The sequence below is a fragment of the Gopherus evgoodei genome, chromosome 2 (genome assembly GCF_007399415.2).
Source record: "Gopherus evgoodei ecotype Sinaloan lineage chromosome 2, rGopEvg1_v1.p, whole genome shotgun sequence".
NCBI lineage: Eukaryota > Metazoa > Chordata > Testudines > Testudinidae > Gopherus > Gopherus evgoodei.
Window position 1 is genome coordinate 70,531,497 of NC_044323.1, and position 22,004 is coordinate 70,553,500.

Below are 22,004 nucleotides of genomic sequence, written 5' to 3' on the forward strand. Positions count from 1 at the left end.
ATTGAGGTAGATACCATCTATTGAAATATACAATATAGTGAAGTATTTACATTCTCTAGCAATTGGAATCATCAGACCCATTTTATTTCTCTCCTTGCGCAGAAGTATCTTGCAGATTTCCCCCCAACTGCATATACACACATGTGCGCGCACATCCTCCCGAAGTTATTTGAGAATAGTACTAATATAGGAGGTAGCATTTTATGTTTGGCTGGTTCCTTTACCTTCTTAGGCCTGGTCTACACTAGGGGGCGGGGTTGATGTAAGATACACAACTTCAGCTACGGGAATAGCATAGCTGAAGTCACCGTATCTTATTTCGACTTACCTCCCATCCTCACAGCATGGGATCAATGGCCGCGGCTCCCCCGTCGACTCCACTTCCACTGCTTGCCCTGGGGGAGTTCTGGAGTCGATGGGAGTGTGTTCGGGGATCGATATATCGTGTCTAGACGAGATGCGATATATCAATCCCCGATAGATTGATCAGTACTCGCCGATCTGGCTGGTAGTCTGGACGTCCCTTGGCTACAAACAAACAATGAATCACAAAATGCATTCTTAATGGAACAAGAGGAGTATTGATAGTGGTTTTGGGCCCACTTTTTAAAAGATATTTAGTCATTGCTGTGCTGAGCATTGCTAACTGTTTAAGAAATCTCAATCTCATTTTCAAAAGGGATATAGACACTGACTGTTGATGGAATTGAAACGTGTTGTTTAAAAAGAGATTTATGCTATTAAAGCTCCTAGGAGATGTGGTGATAAATGTACCAATGCCTAATACTTAAGAATCTGTACATTTGAGATTATCTTCCACATCCAGGATTTAGAATTAGAATAAATTGCTTATTTTTATCTTAAGTGCTCTAATATATCTGAATGTTTACCTTGGGGAAATCCAGTCTCTTTACTCATGCTTGTGTATAGAATATGTGGTGGTGGCTTATAACAAGATACACAAGTGCCTTAGGCCAGACTTGAGCTCTGTTGTTAAGATTTAGCATGTATCCTGAGGAAAGGTAATTTGGCCGCTCCAATTTTCTTCATCGAGATAAAAGCATTGAATACCTGCTTCTTTAGCCCAGATCTCTAGAACGGGGGAGAGCATTCAGCAATGTTGAATTATTCCTTTTTCCCCCTGGATGCTGCGGAAAACTCTCCAGGCTGTAGTTAAACCCCTTTGTAGTCAGGTTTTGGATGGATGTGACTAGGTTTACAGGGTATGTGTTCTGGAGAGCCTCTGTGGATGGCATGCTATCCTGTCAAATCTATACTGATGGGTGGACTCCTGCTTTACACTTCTAAATTCATTTGGGGGAAGAGGGATGGTTTAGCACAGCACAAGTGGGGAAGATAAAGAAATATAATGCCATAGATCATAATTGTGCTACTGTTCTGGGACATGGCATAGGGGTGCAGCCCTTACTACGATGTTCCAAACGGTGGAATTCTCAGTGCTTGGGTTATGAGAGTCTGTTTTCAGAGTTGCTGGGTACTCAGCACATCATCCTATGAAGTCTGTATCTTTAGACCCCTAATTCTTCAAAATATTGGTCACTTTTTTCAGTGTATGCATTGCCTTACCATAATAGGCCTGTCCACAGACATAATCTGGCCCTTTTATGAGGCTGGTTCATTCGGCATCCTTTCTGACAAAACACTGGTAACAATTTTTAAATAAGATCTATGAGCCAGGTCTGACTAGATTGTGTGCCACACCAAAAACAAGAAAAAGAAAAGGGGAGGTGTTATGTACATTTGGTTTAGGTTTAAACATATAAAGGGCCAAATTTACTCCCAGCAGATCTGGGTGAACTGAAAATTAAAAATTTAACAAAAAAAAGAGACATTGCAGCCTGACTTCTGTCAAATATTTTTGTTAAGGCAGTTTTATGAAACTTTGGATCAACTTTTAACTACGATAGATATTTTTCATAAAATTGGAGGAAATCCATTTAAGAAAAAGTATTCTTTGTACTTCTGTTCTTTTCTCTTAAGAATTCAGAAAGAACTTGCAGAAATTACATTAGACCCTCCTCCAAACTGTAGGTAAGTTTACATGGATTTTATTAATTTGAAATGCATATGGAAATTACATAGAGGACCAGAGGAAAATTTCAGTTTTTCCTTCAAGGTAAATACTTAATTTGGTGATTTTTGACATAAAGGGCTGTAGATACTATTGTTTGTAGATGCAAAAATTATTATCACTTAATGATAGTGGTGATAAGGAGAGGCTTGCTAAAAATACAGCACTAATGAAATGTAGGCAAAGTTGTTAGATATAGATAAAGTCAGATCAGTAGCATTTTGTTTACAATCCTGGAAAATATCTTTTTGATGACAGTTATTAGTGTGTTTGACTCTTTTTTCCTTACAAATTGATAACTTTGAGAAAAATATTAAGTACAAATATTGCAGATGTTGGTCTCTTTGCTTTTTTAAATTTTATTTCAGAGAAAAGTTGGCTAGGCAGACTTTTTTTATGACTATCCTTTGCCTTTTTGTCAGTTATGTTTGTTTATAGTGAGTTAAAACTTGCTTTAAAATTAGTAATGATTTAGGAAAAAAAACTCTGTTGTCTTGTAGCTCAGATTTTGTAAAGTAGTTTTCAGATGGCTGCCCCAGAATTCTTATCTGGCAGCTTGACATAACGGTCGTATTGGAATTATGCCAGAGTTGTGCAGCAGTACTTAAAGGAGCTCCTGGAATAGTACGTCTTGCAGTGGGAAGTCAGACTAAATGCAGATGGATAGTTCTCATCCAGTTTTGCCAACTGATTTCCAGCGTTGCGTGTGGTCAGGTTCCATTCTCTCGAACTTTCTTTTTACAGCACTATAGAAGTAGCTGGTGGCATGCAGTTTTTATAATAAAAATAATGAGTACTTGTGGCACCTTAGACTAACAAATTTATTTGAGCTTAAGCTTTCGTGGGCTAAAGCCCACTTCATCAGATGCATGCAGTGGAAGATACAGTAGGAAGATTAATTTTTTTATATATATTTTATTTATACACATACCATGAAAATATGGGTGTTGCCATACCAACTCTAATTAGACTAATTGAATAAGGTGGGCTATTATCAGCAGGAGGAAAAACAACTTTTGTAGTGATAATCAGGATGGCCCATTTCAAACAGTTGACAAGAAGGTGTGAGTAACAGTAGGGGGAAAACTAGCATGGGGAAATATTTTAGTTTGTGTAATGACTCATCCACTCCCAGTCTTTATTCAAGCCTAATTTAATGGTGTCCATTTTGAAAATTAATTCCAGTTTTGCAGTTTCTCGTTGGAGTCTGGTTTTGAAGTGGTTTTTGTTGAATAATAGCGACTTTTAGGTTTGTAATGGAGTGACCAAGGAGGTTGAAGTGTCTCTGACTGGTTTTTGAACATTGTAATTCTTGACCTCTGATTTGTGGTCCATTTATATTCTGTGTAGAGACTTTCTGGTTTGGCCAATGTACATGGCAGAGGGTCATGCTGGCACCATGATGGCATATATCACATTGGTAGATGTGCAGGTGAATGAGCCTCTGATAGTGTGGCTGATGTGATTAGGTCCTATGGTGAATCCCAGTACATTTCAGTATCAAATTAACTAAGGAACTGGTAGTAAAAGTAAGTCAGCTTTATTGTTTTGGTCGCTTGACAAAAGTATGTGTGTAAGAAAATATTATAAGATTTGATATAGTTGTGCTGGATCTCAGGATGTAATTCAGGTAGTTACATATAAAAGCACTGTGCAGGGAAGTGGCCTTGCAATAATAGCGTTCAAAGAGTATTTCAGTCAATTAGGATGAACATTGCTTTGCTAGATAAAACATTTTAATAGCTAAGCTGTTCTGTCATGCTTATGACTGTGAGTCTTCAGTCACATCAAAGCTGTTTCAAATGGCAGGCCTTTACTTAGGTGTTGATGACTGATGCTTATTAGTGGACTGATTTGCTGAGGTAAATATAAAATTCCAGTTTATACAAAAATGCATAAATGAAGGAAGAGCACTTTGAACTGAATCTAAAAGGCTTGCAATTTTTAGAACAGACACATTTGTTTCAGTTTTTTGAATCCTTTCTCTTATAACAAAGCATCATTTTAGCACAGTAGGTACTGCTATATATAATATTTTTTTTAACGCAAGCGTAAAGTCATCACTAATGGGCTTAGTGGAAACCTCTTTTAGTAACTCATACAGAAAATGTGTGAACTGGAGATTTACTGTTCTCTGAATTTGTTGGACTAATGACAAAGTACCATTGAAATCCAATACATGATGAAGGCAATCTGTCTTGCAAAATGAAAGAATTACGTTTAACTTAATGTCTGGTCCTTCATTGTAGTTTTTGAGGTAGCATTATTTCATGTTGTGATCTTGATAGATAATCGTTTAGTAACTTTACTATTGGCAAATGTATTTTTATAGTAAATAAGAAATCACTTCATTTAGTTTTATACTGTGGTGACATAGTCTAGTGTTTTTTTTCCTAAACTTTACTTATTTTCTACTATATTTAAACATTACAAAATCAATATACCAGCCAGGGATGATTCCTCATATGATGAAGAAAGATTGTAATAGAGTATTTCTTATCCTGAAGTACTTGATTTCTTGCAGAACTCAGCTCATTCTTACAGACATGTGCTAAAGATAAATATTGAATAGGATATAGATATCAGTTTTCCTCCAAATGGGTCTCAGAGGGTTTTTATAAATAAACTGTTGTACTAATTACCGCTCCAGTCCCAGTCCACATGCAGGTACACTCCTGTTGATTTTTTCAATGGGAGTTTTACACACACACGGCAAGATTGGGCCATAGATGTGTACAAATCTGTTTTTTATTTTTTCTACCCCACCCCAATTCACATGCAGCTGGGTGTGAAGTGAAACTTGTCAACTATTTAACAAGATGTGAGAGCCATATCAAATAGCTTAGGATCTCGAAGTGTAGAATACTTTATACAGCTTAAAATATAGTGATATATTAGGCTAAAATTACCTGAATTGGAATTTGGCTAGTATTGTGGGAATTAGGACAGCCTTATTCATATATGAAATGCCGTGGGATCTTTAGTTCACCACATATGGTCAGGACCTTGATTTTTGTGTCACATCCAAAAACCATCCAGTATAGTAGTGCCCCTTTATGCTATGGTAGGGTAGAGTCTCAGTATTTAATCCAGGGGGAGGAGCACCACGAACTAAATTGCTAAGACCACTTGATCATTTGCAAGCTTAAACTTATTTAAATTTACATAGCGCATTTGTGAAAATCTGCTTGTTCTAGAGAAACATATGTTACTGACATATATGTGGTCCTGGATAATTAGCAGACAATCACTGTGGCAACTTGAAACATTTCTTTCCAAAACTGAGAAATTTAGTCAATAGTTCTGTGCATATGAAAATCTGAGACAAACAGGAGTTAGTGATTTCAGATAGCTTTGTGAGTCATAGAAGTATAGAAAATTGCTTTCAAAACTGAAATTTCACAGTATATGGACTGCTATGGCCTTTGGGTATTTTAGCAACAAGAAGTTTAAAATGAGTTATTTTGTGTGATATAGTTTACTGCTTGTGAGCGCTTACAAATTTAAAATAGTATTAGATTTTTTGCATGGGAATGTGTGATGTTCTGTCCAGCAGTCCTTACCCAGGGCAAGAGTCCTTTTTATGTCAGAGAGAATTGTGCTGGTGAGAACATGAGTATAGTTAAGCTCCTGCATGTACATATCCGACAAATAAGCAATGGATTTCAGAGATCCTGTAAAGGTGGATTTAGGAGTATGCGAAACCTAAGTTCCATGCTTTAGTAGGTGTTAGTGTATTCTATATTCAGTGGGCTTCGATTCAGTCCTATGGAAAGAATCCCACTCACCTTAATAAACTTTGGATCATGTCCTACGTGTGTGTGTAATATACCAAATGTCATGGGTAGTAACAGAAGCCAAGTTGGAGGGAGGGGAAAGTGTGCCATCATTACCATTTACGAAGAACAGTACCTCATGAAGAATCTGGAGTATTGCCTTGTTAGTACCAACAATTGAAAGTTTCTTTTGGGCCCTTGTTCTCCCATTGATCATTGAGCAGACTTCACATTACTGTCAAGGTGAGTTGTGTAAGTAGAACAGAAAGAATATGGATCTCTGTATTTTAGAGGTCTAAACACATTTAAGATTTCATTACAAAGTTTGAATACTTTAAAAAAAAAAGTGTGTGTGTGTGGGGGTGTGTGTGTGAAATCTCTACAATTTGGCTATTTTTTCCCTAAAGATAAATATTAATTCCTGGTAATACTGCCTGCAATAGATATTGTAACAAGCTAGGGCAGTGCTCAAACTTATCGCACATTAAATTTAAGATTTTATATATCTGTTGTATAGAAAACAAACACAATCTCCACCTTTTAGACCAGTGGCTCTCAAACTTTTTTACTGGTGACCACTTTCGCATAGCAAGCCTCTGAGTGTGATCCCACCCATAAATTAAAAACACTTTTTATATATATTTAACACCATTATAAATGCTGGAGGTGAATTGGGTTTTGGAGTGGAGCTTGACAGCTTGTGACCCCCCCGCCCATGTAATAACCTCGCAACCCCCTGAGGGGTCCCGAACCCCAGTTTGAGAACCCCTTACTTATACTTAGTAGGACAGCGTCTCATGGAACACCTCTTACGTATTCCTGATCATGTGGATCACCTACCCCTCCCCTTGGCAATAGAATAACATCTCTGTGGCAACTACAGCAGTTGCTTACATGGAAAAGTAATATTAGGAAAACATTTATTGTATTTTTAGCTTTTTTCCCCAATATGAATTTAATAGCTGGAAATAAGGAGGAGAGGTCCAGCACAAAGTAACTAGCTGGCTCTCCGTGGACCATGGTTTGGGAACCCAGTGCTCAACAATTTTTCCATTTAAATTAGTTCAGTGTCCCATAACTTCCCCACTCTGAAGTGACCCTTATGACAACTGTGCTGGTGCATGTCACTATCCCTTTATTTTCCTATACATTTTATCTCCTGGCCTTTTTCTGTTTTCTCTTGTCATATTTTTTTAAGCTTTCCAGTATTCTATGGGCTGTGCTTTAAACTAACTTGCTATGCAGCCTATTGGATAAATGCTTTCTGTCTCAAAACAATTGAGTTGAAACCCTAAATGTGTACTTATTACAATGTATATCGACTTTAAACCGCCATAGATTCCAAGGCCAGAGGGGATCATTATGATTATTTAGTCTGACCTCTTGTATAACATGTCATAGAACTTCCCCAAAATAATTCCAAGAGCACATTGTTTAGAAAAAATCCAGTCTTGATTTAAAAATTGTCAGTGATGGAGAGTCCACTAGGATTCTTAGGAAATTGTTCCAGTGATTACTTATTCACCTGTTAAATGTATTCCTTATTTCTGGTCTGAATTTGTCTGGCTTCCAGCTGTTGGACTATTATACATTTCTTTGCTAGATTGAAGAACCCATTATTAAATATTTTTTTCCCCATGTAGGTACTTATAGCCTGTAATCAAGTCACCCCCTAACCTTCACTTTGTTTAATCTAAATAGACTGAGATCTTTGAGTCGTCACTATAAAGCATGTTTTGTAATCTTTTTATTGTTCTCATGTCTCTTCTCTGAACCCGCTCCAATTTATCAACATCCTTCTTGAATTGTGGGCACCAGAACTAGACATTATATTCCAGCAGCAGTCATACCAGTGCCAAGAATAGAGAGAAATTAACTTTTCTACTACTACTCAAGTTTCCCCTGTTTACGCATCTCAGGATTTCGTTAGCTCTTTTGTTCACAGTGTCATATTGGGAACTCATGTTCAGCTGATTATCCACCATTGCCCCCAAATATTTTTCAGAATCACTTCTTCCTGGATTAGAGTCTCCAATCGTGTAAGTATGGCCTAGATTCTTTGTTCCTAGATACTTACACTTAGCCCCATTGAAACGCATATTGTTGGCTTGCGACCAGTTTACCAAGTGATCTAGATCACTCTGAATCAATGACCTCTTCATTATTTACCATTTTCCCCCAATTTTTGTCATCTGCAAAAGTTTTTAGTGATCTAGTTTCCATAAACCTATGTTGATTTGTATTAATTACATTACCCTCTTTTAGTTCTTTATTAATCAGGTCCCATTATTTTGCCCAGGATTGATGTCAGGCATTCAGGTCTGTAATTATCTTGGTCATTCTGTTTACTCATTTTAGAAAATATCACAATATTAGCTTTATTCCAATCTGCTGGAACTCCCTCAGTATTCCAAGACCTGAAAATCAACATTAATGGTCCAGCAAGCTCCTCATCCAGCTCTTTAAAACTCTTAGTTGAAAGTTGTCTGGACTTGCTGATTTTAAAAATGGTCTAACTTCAGTAGCTTCAGTTTAACATCCTTTAGCGATACTGGTAGAATCACCATAAGATGGGACTATCGCATCTGTATTTGGAGAAAGAACAGAAATAGATTTTTGGCTACTTCAGCCACATCTGGATTATTGTTGATAAGTCTACCATTTCCATCAAGTAACGGACCAGTATCATTGTCAGGATTCTTGCATCCGATGAAGTGGGTATTCACTCACGAAAGCTCATGCTCCAATACGTCTGTTAGTCTATAAGGTGCCACAGGCCTCTTTGTTGCTTTTACAGATCCAGACTAACACGGCTACCCCTCTGATACAGGATTCTTTTTGTTTGTAATATATTTTTTAAACTTCTTGTTGTCCTTTAATTCTACTAGCCATAGATTTCTACTTGTGTGCCTTGGTGTCCCTTATCAATTTTTTACAACTAAATTTCTGTTTTATATTCCTTATTATCAATTCCCCCCTTTCTTCCATTTGTTAAATATTATTGTTTTTTATAGCTGGCTTCCCTTCACTTCCAAACCAGGTCAGTTTTTTAACCGGCACTATTTGCTTTCTCAGTTGTGGCTTTTTGGGCATCTAGTAAAGAGTTCTTTAATGATTCCTATTATTCTATTTTTTTCTGACTAAATTCTTCCTCCCATCTGATTTGGTTTATACTTGCTGTCTACTTTGTGAAATTGGCTCTGTTACTGATCTGCACGTTTTGCATACTGCTTGTGCATTATAAATGTGATCAAGTCACGATAACTTGTACATAAGCTGTCTTTTAATTTTTAGTTCTGTGATCAATTCCTCTTCCTTAGACCTTTTCTTAACAGATAAGTGAATTCTTTATGTTGGTTGCAGTGTTTTTTGAGTTGGGAAATCGTCATCTATAATGTTTAGAAACTCCAAGTATGTTTTAGTATTGGCAGGAAGAGACCTCCAGCATGTCACTCAAATTGAAGTCCCCGTGATAACACAGCATTTCCCTCCACACTAGTGTGAATTGCGACATTATGTATATGTGTACACATTTTTTGTTACTTTTCTGAGTGTGTTTATCTTGTGGATATACCTGTCTGAAAATGGCCGGGTAAATCTGAAATTCTTTTGAGGAAGTGCTATCACATTGTTTTCTGATTCTTTTGTGCTCTGTTCAGCCTAGATTTGCCTTGTTTTTGCTGGTCCAGTAAGACTACTAGCCTACTCCCAGGATGTTCTTACCCCCTGGCTTGTTATACTCCTGTTCAAGACTACTTTGTCCCCATAGGCCGTTACAAACTGCCCAGTCCATTGAACTCTTGAATTTGTTGTTTGGCAATGGATACTAAGTGTGATTCCTCCTCTCTTCTGACTTACCTTCCCAGTAGGGTGAGGTTCCTCTTTGTCCAACAGTCAGAGGAAACTTTAAAGAGGTGGTATTGCCAGAATATGATGATTTCTTGTTTGATTCCCTTATAGAACTTGGAAAGAGATGGTGTAAGTTGTGCTGAAGATTGGCCTCTCCCTCAACAGCGGTAGAGATGGCTTTCCTGATTGAAAGGAATCTTCCTCTTTTCTTGCTGGCAGTCATGTGACTTGAGAGATGTGCAGTGTTGCTCATGTCCAGCAGGAAAATCCTCCTGTTCTCTCCTCATCTCCCAATCTCCCCCCAACAAAAACCTTAAAATTAAAGGTTGGTCACTTTTATTTTAAATTAAAATAAATAACTATGAGGACTTTTGATCAGTTGGATTATTATTATTTATTTATTTGTTTGGGTTGTGGTAAAGGGGAATTGATCCAGTCACGGGGTTGTGGGAATTTCAATGGTATTGGTGCGTGAGAGATGCAAACCAGACCCAGAATAGGGAATTGTGGTTCACAAGAGACTAGGAGTCCCTTTTAAATAAACTTCTCTTCCTCTGAGCAGCTCCATTGCCTTCTGCTACAGATGTACTCCCCCTCTCATCCCATTTGATCTTGCACAGGGGATTTACTTCCTGCCTGAATGGGCTTACCCTGCTGTGCAATCACTTCTGTGTAACCTCCTGGAGATTGCGTACCTCACAAGAGTACAGATAATTTCTTCTGGCCAGGCCTCTAAGAATGTAGTTCAATCAACATCAATTAATCAGAAGCATATAGTGGAGGATGGTGATATTAAAGCACAGAGCCCTGTAGATGTAAGATGGCTCTTAGTGTCTTGCATTACAGAATTCACAATTTTTATTTTTACTCGTTAGTACATATTACTAGTGCTTTCTGCATCTTTTAATGTTTTTTTTCTCTGCATGTTTGTTTCAAAATGCAGTAAAGGATGTGTTCCCCAAAAACACACACAATACCGTCCCAGAGTAATCACTTAATTTATAACAGTAGCTATGGTACATTTTATCCCTGTTAGTTTGCCTGGTTTTATAACTTGTGGTTTCAGATTTATTACTTAAAATACTTTGTGTGGAAAGTGTCAAATTACTTTCTGATGTGTAATCTTTTAATTCCTTTAGCTATTTTCTTTTTCAAAAAAGAAATTTAGGATAGCATCTTCTGTCTTCTTTTTAAGGTGTGAAGTATTTAGCTGTAATGCAAACTGAAGATTAATCAGTTTAAAAATTTTTCTTCAAACAAATAGCTGTTATGTATGTTTTTTCCCCTGTAAATATCACTCTTTTAGCACTGCTTCTCTCTGGCCTGCTTTGAAGGGGAAAGTGCTGTTTCTCTCTGGCCGCTGGCTGCACCTGAAACACGGGCCGCATTCTGAAAGGGGCTTTAGAGCTGCAGGCCAGGGTCCCTGGGCCTCCATAGCCCAGGGCCCTGCAGCCCCTAAAGCCCCTGTGTTTGGGGTGGTACTGCCAGCCCAGAGTGGGATGGGGGAGGGCTCCCAGAATCGCATCCATGGGGGCAGTGCTGTGCAGAGCCACCTGCACACCCCCTGCAACAAACAGGAGCTGCCATAGGTAAGTGCTCTGCACCTCCTGCCTGCCCCAGCCCTGAGCTTCCTCCTGCACTCTCACCCTGAATGCCTTCCCACACCCTAACTCCCTCCCAGACCCTGCACCCCAGCCTGAGCACCCTTCCGCACCCTAACTCCCTCCCAGATGCCACACCCCCACCTTGCCCCTGACAAATGGTAGGAGCCCCCCTACCACCTTGCCCCTCCCTGGCTTCACGCCTAGCACTTGGAGATTAAAGAAGTCTTGGGCTGGCTCTGTGTGTGTGGGAGTGGAAGACTTACCATGGTGCCTCTCTGACCATTGGGCCCTGGGTGGTAACCCACCCATAGGGCGACCCCCCTCAAAAGTGATAACACCTCCATGCCCTGCAACCCTCACTTCTGCACTGCTACTGATGACGGCACTGAAGGCAGCACCTCTGCCAGCAGCAGCTCAGAAATGAGGATGAGAGTTCTGTGATCGCATAGGATAGCTTTGTGACTCCCTTTTGGGGTGGTACCCCTCATGGTTACATCACCATGAAATTTCAGATATAAACATCTGAAACTGTGAAATTGACTATTTTTAAAATCCTGATTGAAATTGATCAAAATGGACTGTGAATTTGGAAGGGCCCTACTCAAAACTTTTGTGCATTTAACAAAACAAACAAATAACGCACAAGCAAAAAAAAAACAACCCAACCCCACAAGCCTGCACAGAAGCATGGAGCCTGCAGAGCTCTACACTGTTTTCTTGGATGTTACAAATACAGAACACACGATTCTTCTGATATTTGTGGAGCCACAGGAGATACCAAAACTGTGGATGTGAGGATGTCTTCAAGGACAGTTTGCTGAGGAACATAGCAAAAAACAGGTCAGATTCGTTGGTAGTTGTAGTTGTAGATGGTGAAATGCTGCTTCTGAGCTTGAGAAATGAGCATTGACTAGTGGGATCACATTGTAATTCAGGTTTGGGATGATGAGCACTGGTTGAAGAACTTTCAGATGTTAAAGGATACATCTTCGATCTGTGTGCTGAACCTGTTCCAGACCTCCAGCACATGGGCACCAGACAGAGAGTGGCATTGACAGTGGCAAAGCAAACAACAGTTCCAATTATACTCTGCAAGCTTGTGATGCTGGATTGCTACTGATCAGTGGGAAATCCACAGTGGGGGCCGCTGTCATGCAAGTGTCTTGGGCCACTAATTGTTGCCTGCATGTAGAATGTGTAGGAAACAGGGATATATTTGGGGGAATGGGGTTTCCAAACTTCAGTGGAGCAATAGATGGCATGCAGATCCCTGTTTTGGCCTCAGACGACCTTGCTAGGTGTACATCAACAGAGTATGCCAATAGATAGGGCTACTTTTCCATGATTATGCTATCATTGATGGCTCACTGCAGGGATGCTTCATCCGTATCAGTGTGGACTGGTCAGGAAAGATGCATGATGTTTGCATCTTGAAGAACACTGGACTGTGCAGAAAACTGCAAGCAGGGACATTGTTTCCTGATTGGCGGATTACCCATTGATGATATTGAAATACCATTAGTGATTCTGGGGGATCCATCCTATCCTTTGCACTCCACTGGCTCATGAAACCATACACTGAACACCCTAACAATACCAAGGAAAATTCAGTTACAGGCTCAGCAGGTGCAGAATGATTGTTGAATATGCTTTTGATAGGTTGAATGGATGCTTGTGATGGTTACTCACTAGACTGGATCTTAGTGAGAAAAATATTCCATGGATTTGCCTCTTGTCTTGCATAATATCTTGTGAGGCCGAGAGTGGGGTTGGGGGGAAGCTGCTGCAAGGGTGGAGTGGGTATCTGCTGACTTTGAACATCCAGAAGAGCACGTTAGCAGTCAGTCACAATAGTGTTCTCTGGGCCTGGAGTTTTGGGTGCTGCTATGAATTGTCGTGCACACTGTACGCTTATAAATATTGACTAGGTGTTTTCATGAAGCTATGAATTCTGTATTGCTTGGTGTGCGTTTACACGTACTGTTTGTTTTGACTACTGCTATGCATTCTGCAATGTTTGTGCATTAAAAGATAATTCAATTATCCAAAAATAGAACTTTACTGAGGTGGGAAAAAAGCAGTCTGCAAAATAACCCCCAGGTAATGTGTTATACTACATTTTAACAGGGTGGAAATTTAAAATAAAAGGATATAAACATATATGTCCATTTTAGTGCATAAATGTAGTTCATTGTAGTTACACATACACCTGTGAGAACCACGATTGGTTTATGTGAAGCTGTGGTATATTGGGTGGTGTAGCAAGCAGTGACCATGAAGTTTTCCAAGGAGCGCAAAGGAGAGAAGGTCTGGGATTTTAGGGCCTGTAGGTCAACCAGGGTCTGCAGTATTTGAGTTTGTTGCCCATGAAGACCCATAATGCCCTGTGCATTTCCTGCTGAATGTTCTACTGGTGCTTCTGGGCCTTTTTCCTGTCCTCTGTGTTTCTCCCCACTGTTGGCCATATTGGCCCTCCCAAGCCCTTTGTTCATGGTTCAGTGCATTGCTGGCTTGCGGGATCTCAGAGAACATGTTCTCTTCTTTCTGCTCCTCGGGGTCAGGCATCTGCAGCTCGAGAAAGGACACTCCTCAGGGCTGCCACAACAGAAGCTGCTGATAAAAAGATGTATCATTGGGTTTACAGTCGCAATGGAAAAGGAAAGACAGGTTTCAAAACTCCCTTCCCTTCTTCCTAGAAACACTTTTAACAAGAAATCCTTATTGATGTTTCAGCTTTGGAATGCCTCCACCCAGCATCTCACTCCAGCTCTAGCGAATATGGCCCACACGGGGGAAGGATTTTCTGTTGCATGAAGCTATAGATTTTCAGTCTCTATTCCATTGGAATAGGCATAGGGCAAGGGCACGGAATATTTGGCACTGTTTTTCCAGAGGGCGTAGATTATAGCTGGTATCCCACTCCTGAGGGTCACAAAGACACAGAACACTGTTACTACTGGTGTTCTGAGCCTCTATGCCACTAGCTTTTTCACTGCAGTGGTGCCAGCTGAACTAATCAGAGTTGTGGGAAAGTGTCCTCCTGCAGAGGAAGAAATAAGGCAGCTTGTGTGTGTGTGGAGCCAGCCTGGTCAGTTGGGCAGTTGCACACAACAAAAGTGAGCTGTTAGGTGTGCTCAACAAGTTGGACAATTAGGAAAAGACATTTCAAAAATACGCTGTTTTAAATAGAGATGTCTTCTAGTTTCTGTGATTCCCTTGGCAGTGGAGTTGAAAATTGTGAACAGAGCAGTCTGTCAGAGGAAGTGGTGTATTGTGAGAGAGTTGCTGGAGGACAGTTAGGGTCAACACATCATGCAGTGTTTACACTCACGCTGTTGAGCTTAGTAGGTCAACTTTGGCAACTCTAATGGGGTGCTTAGGTTGGCTGGAGATAAATTTGAGTGTAGGCACATGTGCAAATAGGTCATACAAGGTGACTTAATATCAACCTAATCTTGTAGTGTAGACCAGGCCTTAGTGTGGATTGTATATCATAAAGCTGTTGTATCTTTTGTTACTCCCTCATTACGCCCCTTCAAGAAAAACCTCAGATGAATATGCTAAATAAACAATAGATACTTCTCAGGAAGGCAAACAAAGCAAACTTGGTGTCCCTAGGCTGCATAATTGTGTAGTTATCTTGACACAAAAGACACACAGATGCACAACTTGTTAATACCACTTATTTTGCTTTAGAAGTTTCCCCACGCTTTTTTTAAAAAGAGAGTCTGGCCTGGGATGTGATGTGGTATGTAGAATTCCTGGAAGATACGTTTCTGTGTTGTGGAACTCTGATGGAGGAAGGTTGTTTGAACTGAACTCTGCCTTTAATGGGTAGTTAGCATTGCTCTAAACTATAGAGTAGTCACTGCTCCTTCATAAGTGTTCATGCTGGTATTAGCAGTATATTTAGACTTGTGTATACTACTAGTCGTCTAGTAAATGTTAAGAGAAAAAAAATGAAACCTACTTCCTCTGGCTCTGCTTATAAGGTTGACAGTGTAATTGGATAAGTAGTTTTTAAATAAACCATAGTTACTCTTCTGGACCTAAAACATCAGTGCCTTGTTTATGCAGAAATAAGAGATGAAAACCCTCTTCCTATAGCTGCTTTTTTTGTCCAAAACTTGTTCAAATTCACTCTATGTAGCTATGATAGGGCACCTTTTGACATTATTAGACTTGCACTCTTGTTATAATAAGCTAGGAAAAACAGAGTGAAAAACTGTCTGTCTTATTAGGGCCAGTCAGTACCTTTTCATCTATGGATATTGGTTCAAATATTTTCTCAGAACAAACATAAAATCAAATTGTGCTAAATTATGCTGGGGGCCCCTACAGCCCCTAGACCAGCCCCTGTTTGGAGGGAGGAAAGGTGGCTTTAAGATGCCTCCACTCCTCACCTTTTAGGTCTTGATTTCTGTTCTGTGCCTCTTACAGCACTGCATGGAACCTCACTGCAAGGGCCAAATTTTGCCTCAAGTTCAGTAGGACCACACATGTATGTCTGAGAGCAGAGTTTGAACTGAGTGCTTGCTTTCATATTTTAAAATCCTTTTCTTTCTAGGAAAAGCCTACAAGAACATCTGAAATAATTTTGTATGTGCATATGTGAACGAAGGGTGTGTTGCACCTGTCAGTCATAAAATGAAGGAAACCTGACTTTATGAAAATGTAAAAAAAAATTTTCCTCCTCCTGCTCAGACCTTGCATACCAAGCTTCAGTACCAAGATAATTTTTATTGCAGTTATAAATCCCTAAAAATTTATTTTAAAAATCAGATAACTAGGCACTATATTCAACCACAACATCCCTAAGACAATGCTATAACTTTTGAATTATTCCTAAAATATGTTAAACGTGTTTACAGTAATAGTGAGAATGTATCGCCTATTTTCCATAGTGCTTTGGAAGAAAAGTGGCAGTTCAGAAACAAGAATTTCATGAACTAATAAAGATGTATACTTTTCAGTATCTCACAAATTAAATAGGAATCAGATCTTTTTGCTGTTTTCCTTGTGTAAACTTGTCAAGGTTTCTTTCTTGACTCTGAACCTTAGGGTACAGATGTGGGGGACCTGCATGGACCCTTCTAAGCTTAATTACTAGCTTAGATCTGGTAACACTGCCACCACCCAGAATTTCAGTGTCTGGGGCACTTTCTGTCCCCCTAGAACTTTCCGCTCCCTGGGTTGCCTTGAGAGACTTCACTAATTCCCTGGTGAACACAGATCCAAACCCCTTGGATCTTAAAACAAGGAGGAATTAACCATCCCCCTTCCTTTTCCCCCACCAATCCCTGGTGAGTCCAGACCCAACCCCCTTGGATCTTAAAACAAGGAAAAATCAATCAGGTTCTTAAAAAAGAAAGCTTTTAATTAAAGAAAGAAAAGGTAAAAATCATCTCTGTAAAATCAGGATGGAAAATACTTTACAGGGTACTCAGATTCATATAGCCCAGAGGACATCCCCTCTAGCCTTAGATTCAAAGTTACAGCAAACAGAGGTAAAAATCCTTCCAGCAAAAGAAACATTTACAAGTTGAGAAAACAAACATAAGACTAACACGCCTTGCCTGGCTGATTACTTACAAGTTTGAAACATGAGAGACTGATTTTAGAAAGATTTGGAGAGCCTGGATGTATGTGTGGTCCCTCTTAGTCCCAAGGGCGAACAACGAACAACACAAAAAAGCACAAACAAAGACTTCCCTCCACCAAGATTTGAAAGTATCTTGTCCCTCTATTGATCCTCTGGTCAGGTGTCAGCCAGGTTTACTGAGCTTCTTAACCCTTTACAGGTAAAAGAGGCATTAACCCTTAACTATCTGTTTATGACAAAACTGATATGCAGTAATATTTATTTGTGCTGTACTTACACGTTTGCAGCTTTGTTACAAGATTGGGGGTATCTAATTGGCCACAGCTTTGAATCACATCTTAACACATACCAAAGGTTGCTAATTACAGTTAAGATATCTCCTTGAAATAATCTTTATATTCACTTAGCCTGACATATGTCTTTAATTTTTCATGCTAACAGTTCTTACAGCGCTTTAATTTATTTTTCTTTCAAAGCGGTAGAATTAGATTAAATGGGCCTCTTTAAACACTTCCATGTTGGTTGGCAAGGAGTCAGTTACTGTATATCAGCTATCTTAATAGAAACCATGCTTGGCAGTGCCTCACATATGGCAGCTCTTGTTTGTGTGGTATGGCATGATGTGTCTTAAATATTACCTCTTATACGATAGTTAAATATATGCCAGAAACTGAAGTTTCCTCTGATTAACGTTAACAAAATGGTAATGAGCCAATTGTTTCTGTTTTGGGGGTGAGGGAGGAATCTATCATTAAATACATAATTTAATGTCTGCTGTGCACAAAGCACTATTTATGTGGCCTTTATTAACTTGAGATCCTTACTGTGACAGTAGTGAATGCTACAGATGAGTGATGACATGCTTTCTGAACACTCTTGGCTCTTAATACTGTAAATATTATGGAGGCACAGATCATGGCTCCATAGTTCAGATTGAAATGAGTTTTGCTCTTAAATCAGGGGATTCAATTACTTTTATGTAAGGAAAAAGTATATTTTCGGAACAGCAAGTTACTATTTGAGTACTGAATGAACTTGAGAATTTGCAAATAAATTCATTATTTGTTTTGAGTTAAATTTTAATAGGTCCCTAAAGAAACTTGGAACTCTGTATCAAACCTTTTTGTTTGGGGTAACCTCAGTTTAAGTGTTGTCTTTTTCTACAAACTTACAGAAGCAACTCCTCAGTAGAACTGGTGCAGTAGGTCTGTGGCACTTGAAAATAAGTTTTAAGGAATAATGATCATTCTTTCCATTGTTCTTCATAACTAAAAGTTTCTCCATCAGCGGAGGCTGAAAAACATTGTTCTTCCAAGAAACTGCCTTCTGTTGACTGGTTGCATCCAGCTCCAGCTCTGGTAGGTGCACTTTCTGGCCGAGTGTACTGGTTCAGCAGTTCATCATGGCCATGGTTCCATACATGGGGAAATGGCTCACCTCTGGCTTCGCATTACTGTGGCTTGCCGTGCTCTTCACAATCTTTAGGCACAGCATTGATAACACTAGAATCCAAGTGGGTCTGTAGACATCTCCCATGGGCTTTCAGTCTGCCAAAAGCACATCCAACAACCATTCTACACCTGCTTAGAGTGTAATTAATCCTCCTTTTGCCACAGCGTCTCATCTTCAGGGTAAGATTTCATAAACCAAGGCAAAAGAGAGTAAGCATAGTCATCCAGAATAATGGTGGAAACAGTAACTCCATTTTTGACAGTGTCATTTCTTGAGAATAGTCCTAGCCGGTCCATGAATGTAGGTTTCCGATTGGCAAAAAAAAAACCCGGGTGGTATGAATTTTCCCAGTGCAGTCCATGTGGACATTTATAAATTAACCTCTGTGGTCCTCAAGGGCCAGCATAACAATAAAGCAGTACCCTTTTTGATTATGTTCTCAAGAGCTCCTTGAGGAGGGTAGACTCTCTGGGCAGGTGAGTCCCATCAATGGCCTAAGTGCAGTTGGGAAGCCCTGTTCGAGGGATGGGCAACCTCTTTGGCCCGAGGGCCACATCAGGGTTGCGCAACTGTATGGAGGACCGGGTAGGAAAGGTTGTGCCTGGCCAAACAGCCTGGCCCCTGCCCCCATCTGACCCCTTCCACTTCTTGCCCCCTGACTTCCCCCTCAGAACTCTCAACCCATGCAACCCCCCCTACTCCTTTTCCCCTGACTGCCCTGACCCCTATTCACACCTCCACCCCCTGACAGCCCCCCCGGACTCCCACCCCTATCCAACCTCCTTCTGCTCCTCGTCCCCTGACCACTCCCTCCTGGGATCCTCCCCGCCCCCTGACAGCCCCCTGGGACTCCCACCCCCTTTCCAACCGCCCTCTGCTCCTCATCCCCTGACTGCCTTCCCAATTCCTAGCCACATCCTTGCTCCCAGACAGGCCCCCAGGGACCCCCACTCCCAACCCACCCTGTTCCTGGCCCCCTGACTGGCCCTCCCAGAACCTCTGCCCCATCCAACCGCCCTCTCCTCCCTGACTACCCCTCCCCAGAACCCACTGCTTCTTAACCCAACCTTCCCATCCCTTTACCAGCAGCAGAGCTCACAGCCATGACACCCAGTCAGAGCCAGCTGCGCTCCCCACGCTGCCTGCGGGAACGGTGGGCCAGAGCTCGACGGCATGGCTGCAGCGGAGGGGGGTCAGCAGGGAAGGGGCCAGGGACTAGGCTCCCCAGCCGGGAGCGCAGGGGCCAGGCAGGACGGTCTCCCGGGCCATAGTTTGCCCACGTCTGCCCTATTCTCTCAAAGCCAGCAATTTCAGGAATATCTTTTATATCCACTACTTTGGGATAATCCACATTTCTGACTGTGGTAAAAATGGTGCTGAAGGTTTCTGAGGCAATCAGATTTCCAGCACCAAACTGTGACAGTCTGGGGAAGCCAGCTTCCAGACGGTTATAGGAATTCACTTTTGGTCGAGCAGGACTGTCCTCATGCAAGTGTTTATGCTGGAGGGTAGGGGCAAGCTGTTCACAAAACTTCAGAAATGCAGCTTTCTTCATGCTAAAGTTTTGGACCCACTGCTGGCCTTCCTAGATTTGCAAAATGAAGTTGTTCCATCCAGTCTGTACTTGTAGCCGTGCTCCAGAAGTGCCAGTCATGCAGAGTGTCATGAGCAGCATCAACCAGTTTGTCTGCCATGTCTGTGTGTCATTGTCATCCTCCTCCTCCTCCTCTTTTCCTCAATCATAAGCTCTGTCAAGTGCTTTTGGTGGGTCAGATAACATTTCTGAAAAGTCCACCAGCGACTCGCAGAAGCTCTACTCATTTCTTGAAACAGAAGTGAAAGCACAAGCAAGAGAAATTGTTCGTATGATGCTTCCATATTGCTGGGAGAGGAGCTCGCAGACTAAAATTACTGCTCGGCAGGATGTATTGGGAAGTTTGGACAGATAGCCATAATGTGCAGGATGGGCAGCTGAGTTTTCCTGTGCTGCAGCACAGTCAAAGGGCTAGAATGGCCACATTTTCAGGAGGGTGCTAGGAAGTCTGGGATATGGTTGGTTTGAGTTGGGTCTGTCTGCAGCAGTGTGGATGCCAAAGCCCTGGGTTTGACAGCAGAGTAGAAAATTCTTAACCTAGGGTTGACAATCAGTGAAGACAGTCAAGTCCTGAGTTCTCTAACCAAGGGTCCGCTGACTTGTGTCTCACTAACCCTGGGCTTACATTGCAGTGTAGACATCTGTTTTCAGTGGTACTGATATCATAGGTTGACATCTGCTTTCAACCTTAATGCCATATTAGCATAGTTTGAGTCTGGGAATACTACAAAATACAATACAATAATACTGGCTTCTTAAATGTACTAAATGACTGTGTTCCCTTTAACTAGGTGATTTTTCTTTAGCATTTAAAAATGGATTGATGGAATATATACAGCAGTTTTGAGAGAGACTCACTGTAAATAAATGTTTGATACTTGTTCTACATGCACATTTAACTTTTCTTAATATTAATTACCATTGTATATATTTAACAGTGGATGGCATTGGTTAAATATTGTTGGGGTGGGAGAACTGTTAATGCAGTTAATTAAGTCTGAATTTGGCCCTGTAAATTTATACAGATTTATTAGCCAAACTAAAATTGGTAGTTACTGGTGTTTCAACATTAGTGCCTGGTGTGTTCTCTAAAATGTATGACAAGTCACAATTAGATTATTTATTGAATAAGGTGGCTGACTGTTACCATTTGAGTACTATATAAGGCTTTAGTCATGAACTGTGCTGGAATGGTGCAGGGGCATCTTGTTGCAGCAGGAGTTCCCTAGGACAAATACTGTTTCATTTCAGTCAAGACTCCTCTTCTGAGTACACAGTGCATCTCTGTCACCCAAGAAGAAAAAGCAGCATATGCTGTCCTCTGTGAAAGTGCAGTTCTGCTGGCTGGTTGAGGTGTAAGGAACCCTGGCTCTAAGCCACCACTGATGCTAGTCCAGAGCAAAAGTTCTGAACTCAAGTCACTTTGTTGCTGGCATCTGTGTGGGGAAAAGCAGGTTCTTCATCTTGCCTTTCCCTATCCTGGGGTGCTTGTGCAGGGTTTGTCATAGCTTGCCTCAAAGGAAGTAGCTAGCCCTGGAAAACATAATTAGCTGATTGTCTTATTTATATTAGGTTTTATTTTATCCACAACAAAACAAATCTGTTTCCAAAAATATTTCTAAAAGGGGATTCGCTTCCCTGTCACATCTTATTCACAGGAATGTCCTGTCTGTAGTAAAACACTTTGACACACAGTGCACATGTCACAAAAATGAATTGTCATGTCAGAAATGGTTGTAAACATTTTCACAATCACTTGTCATTGCAAGTTTAAAGGTGGGAGGTTTTTAGAGAAGACTTTTTTTCTTTGCCTGCCTAGCTGTAAGACGAAAAAGCACCTTTTGAATATAGAATGTAAACTGATATAATTAAAAGCACTTTTTGAATATAGAGTTTAAATTGTGGGCAGAACTGTCTAATCCTGTTTGCCTATGTACATTCCCAAAGAATCTGTCACCCTACTGTATAGGTACTGATACAAGAAGCTTATTTTGAGTTTTGTCGCTCACAACTGAATGCAAGATTATCAATTTGA

The 22,004-nt window shown here is 40.5% G+C and overlaps 1 protein-coding gene across 2 annotated transcripts in view; it reads left to right on the top strand.

Annotated features, from left to right (window-relative positions):
- LOC115645808 (ubiquitin-conjugating enzyme E2 E2) overlaps nt 1-22,004 on the top strand; it is a 329,813-nt gene that overhangs the window by 15,158 nt on the left and 292,651 nt on the right. The window contains exon 3 of one of the 2 annotated variants that reach the window (XM_030550949.1): nt 2,002-2,052. The exons of the other annotated variant lie outside the window; for it this stretch is intronic. Within the exon in view, the coding sequence (XP_030406809.1) occupies nt 2,002-2,052 (51 nt within the window). The remainder of the gene's footprint in view (nt 1-2,001; nt 2,053-22,004) is intronic. 2 annotated transcript variants of the gene reach the window in all.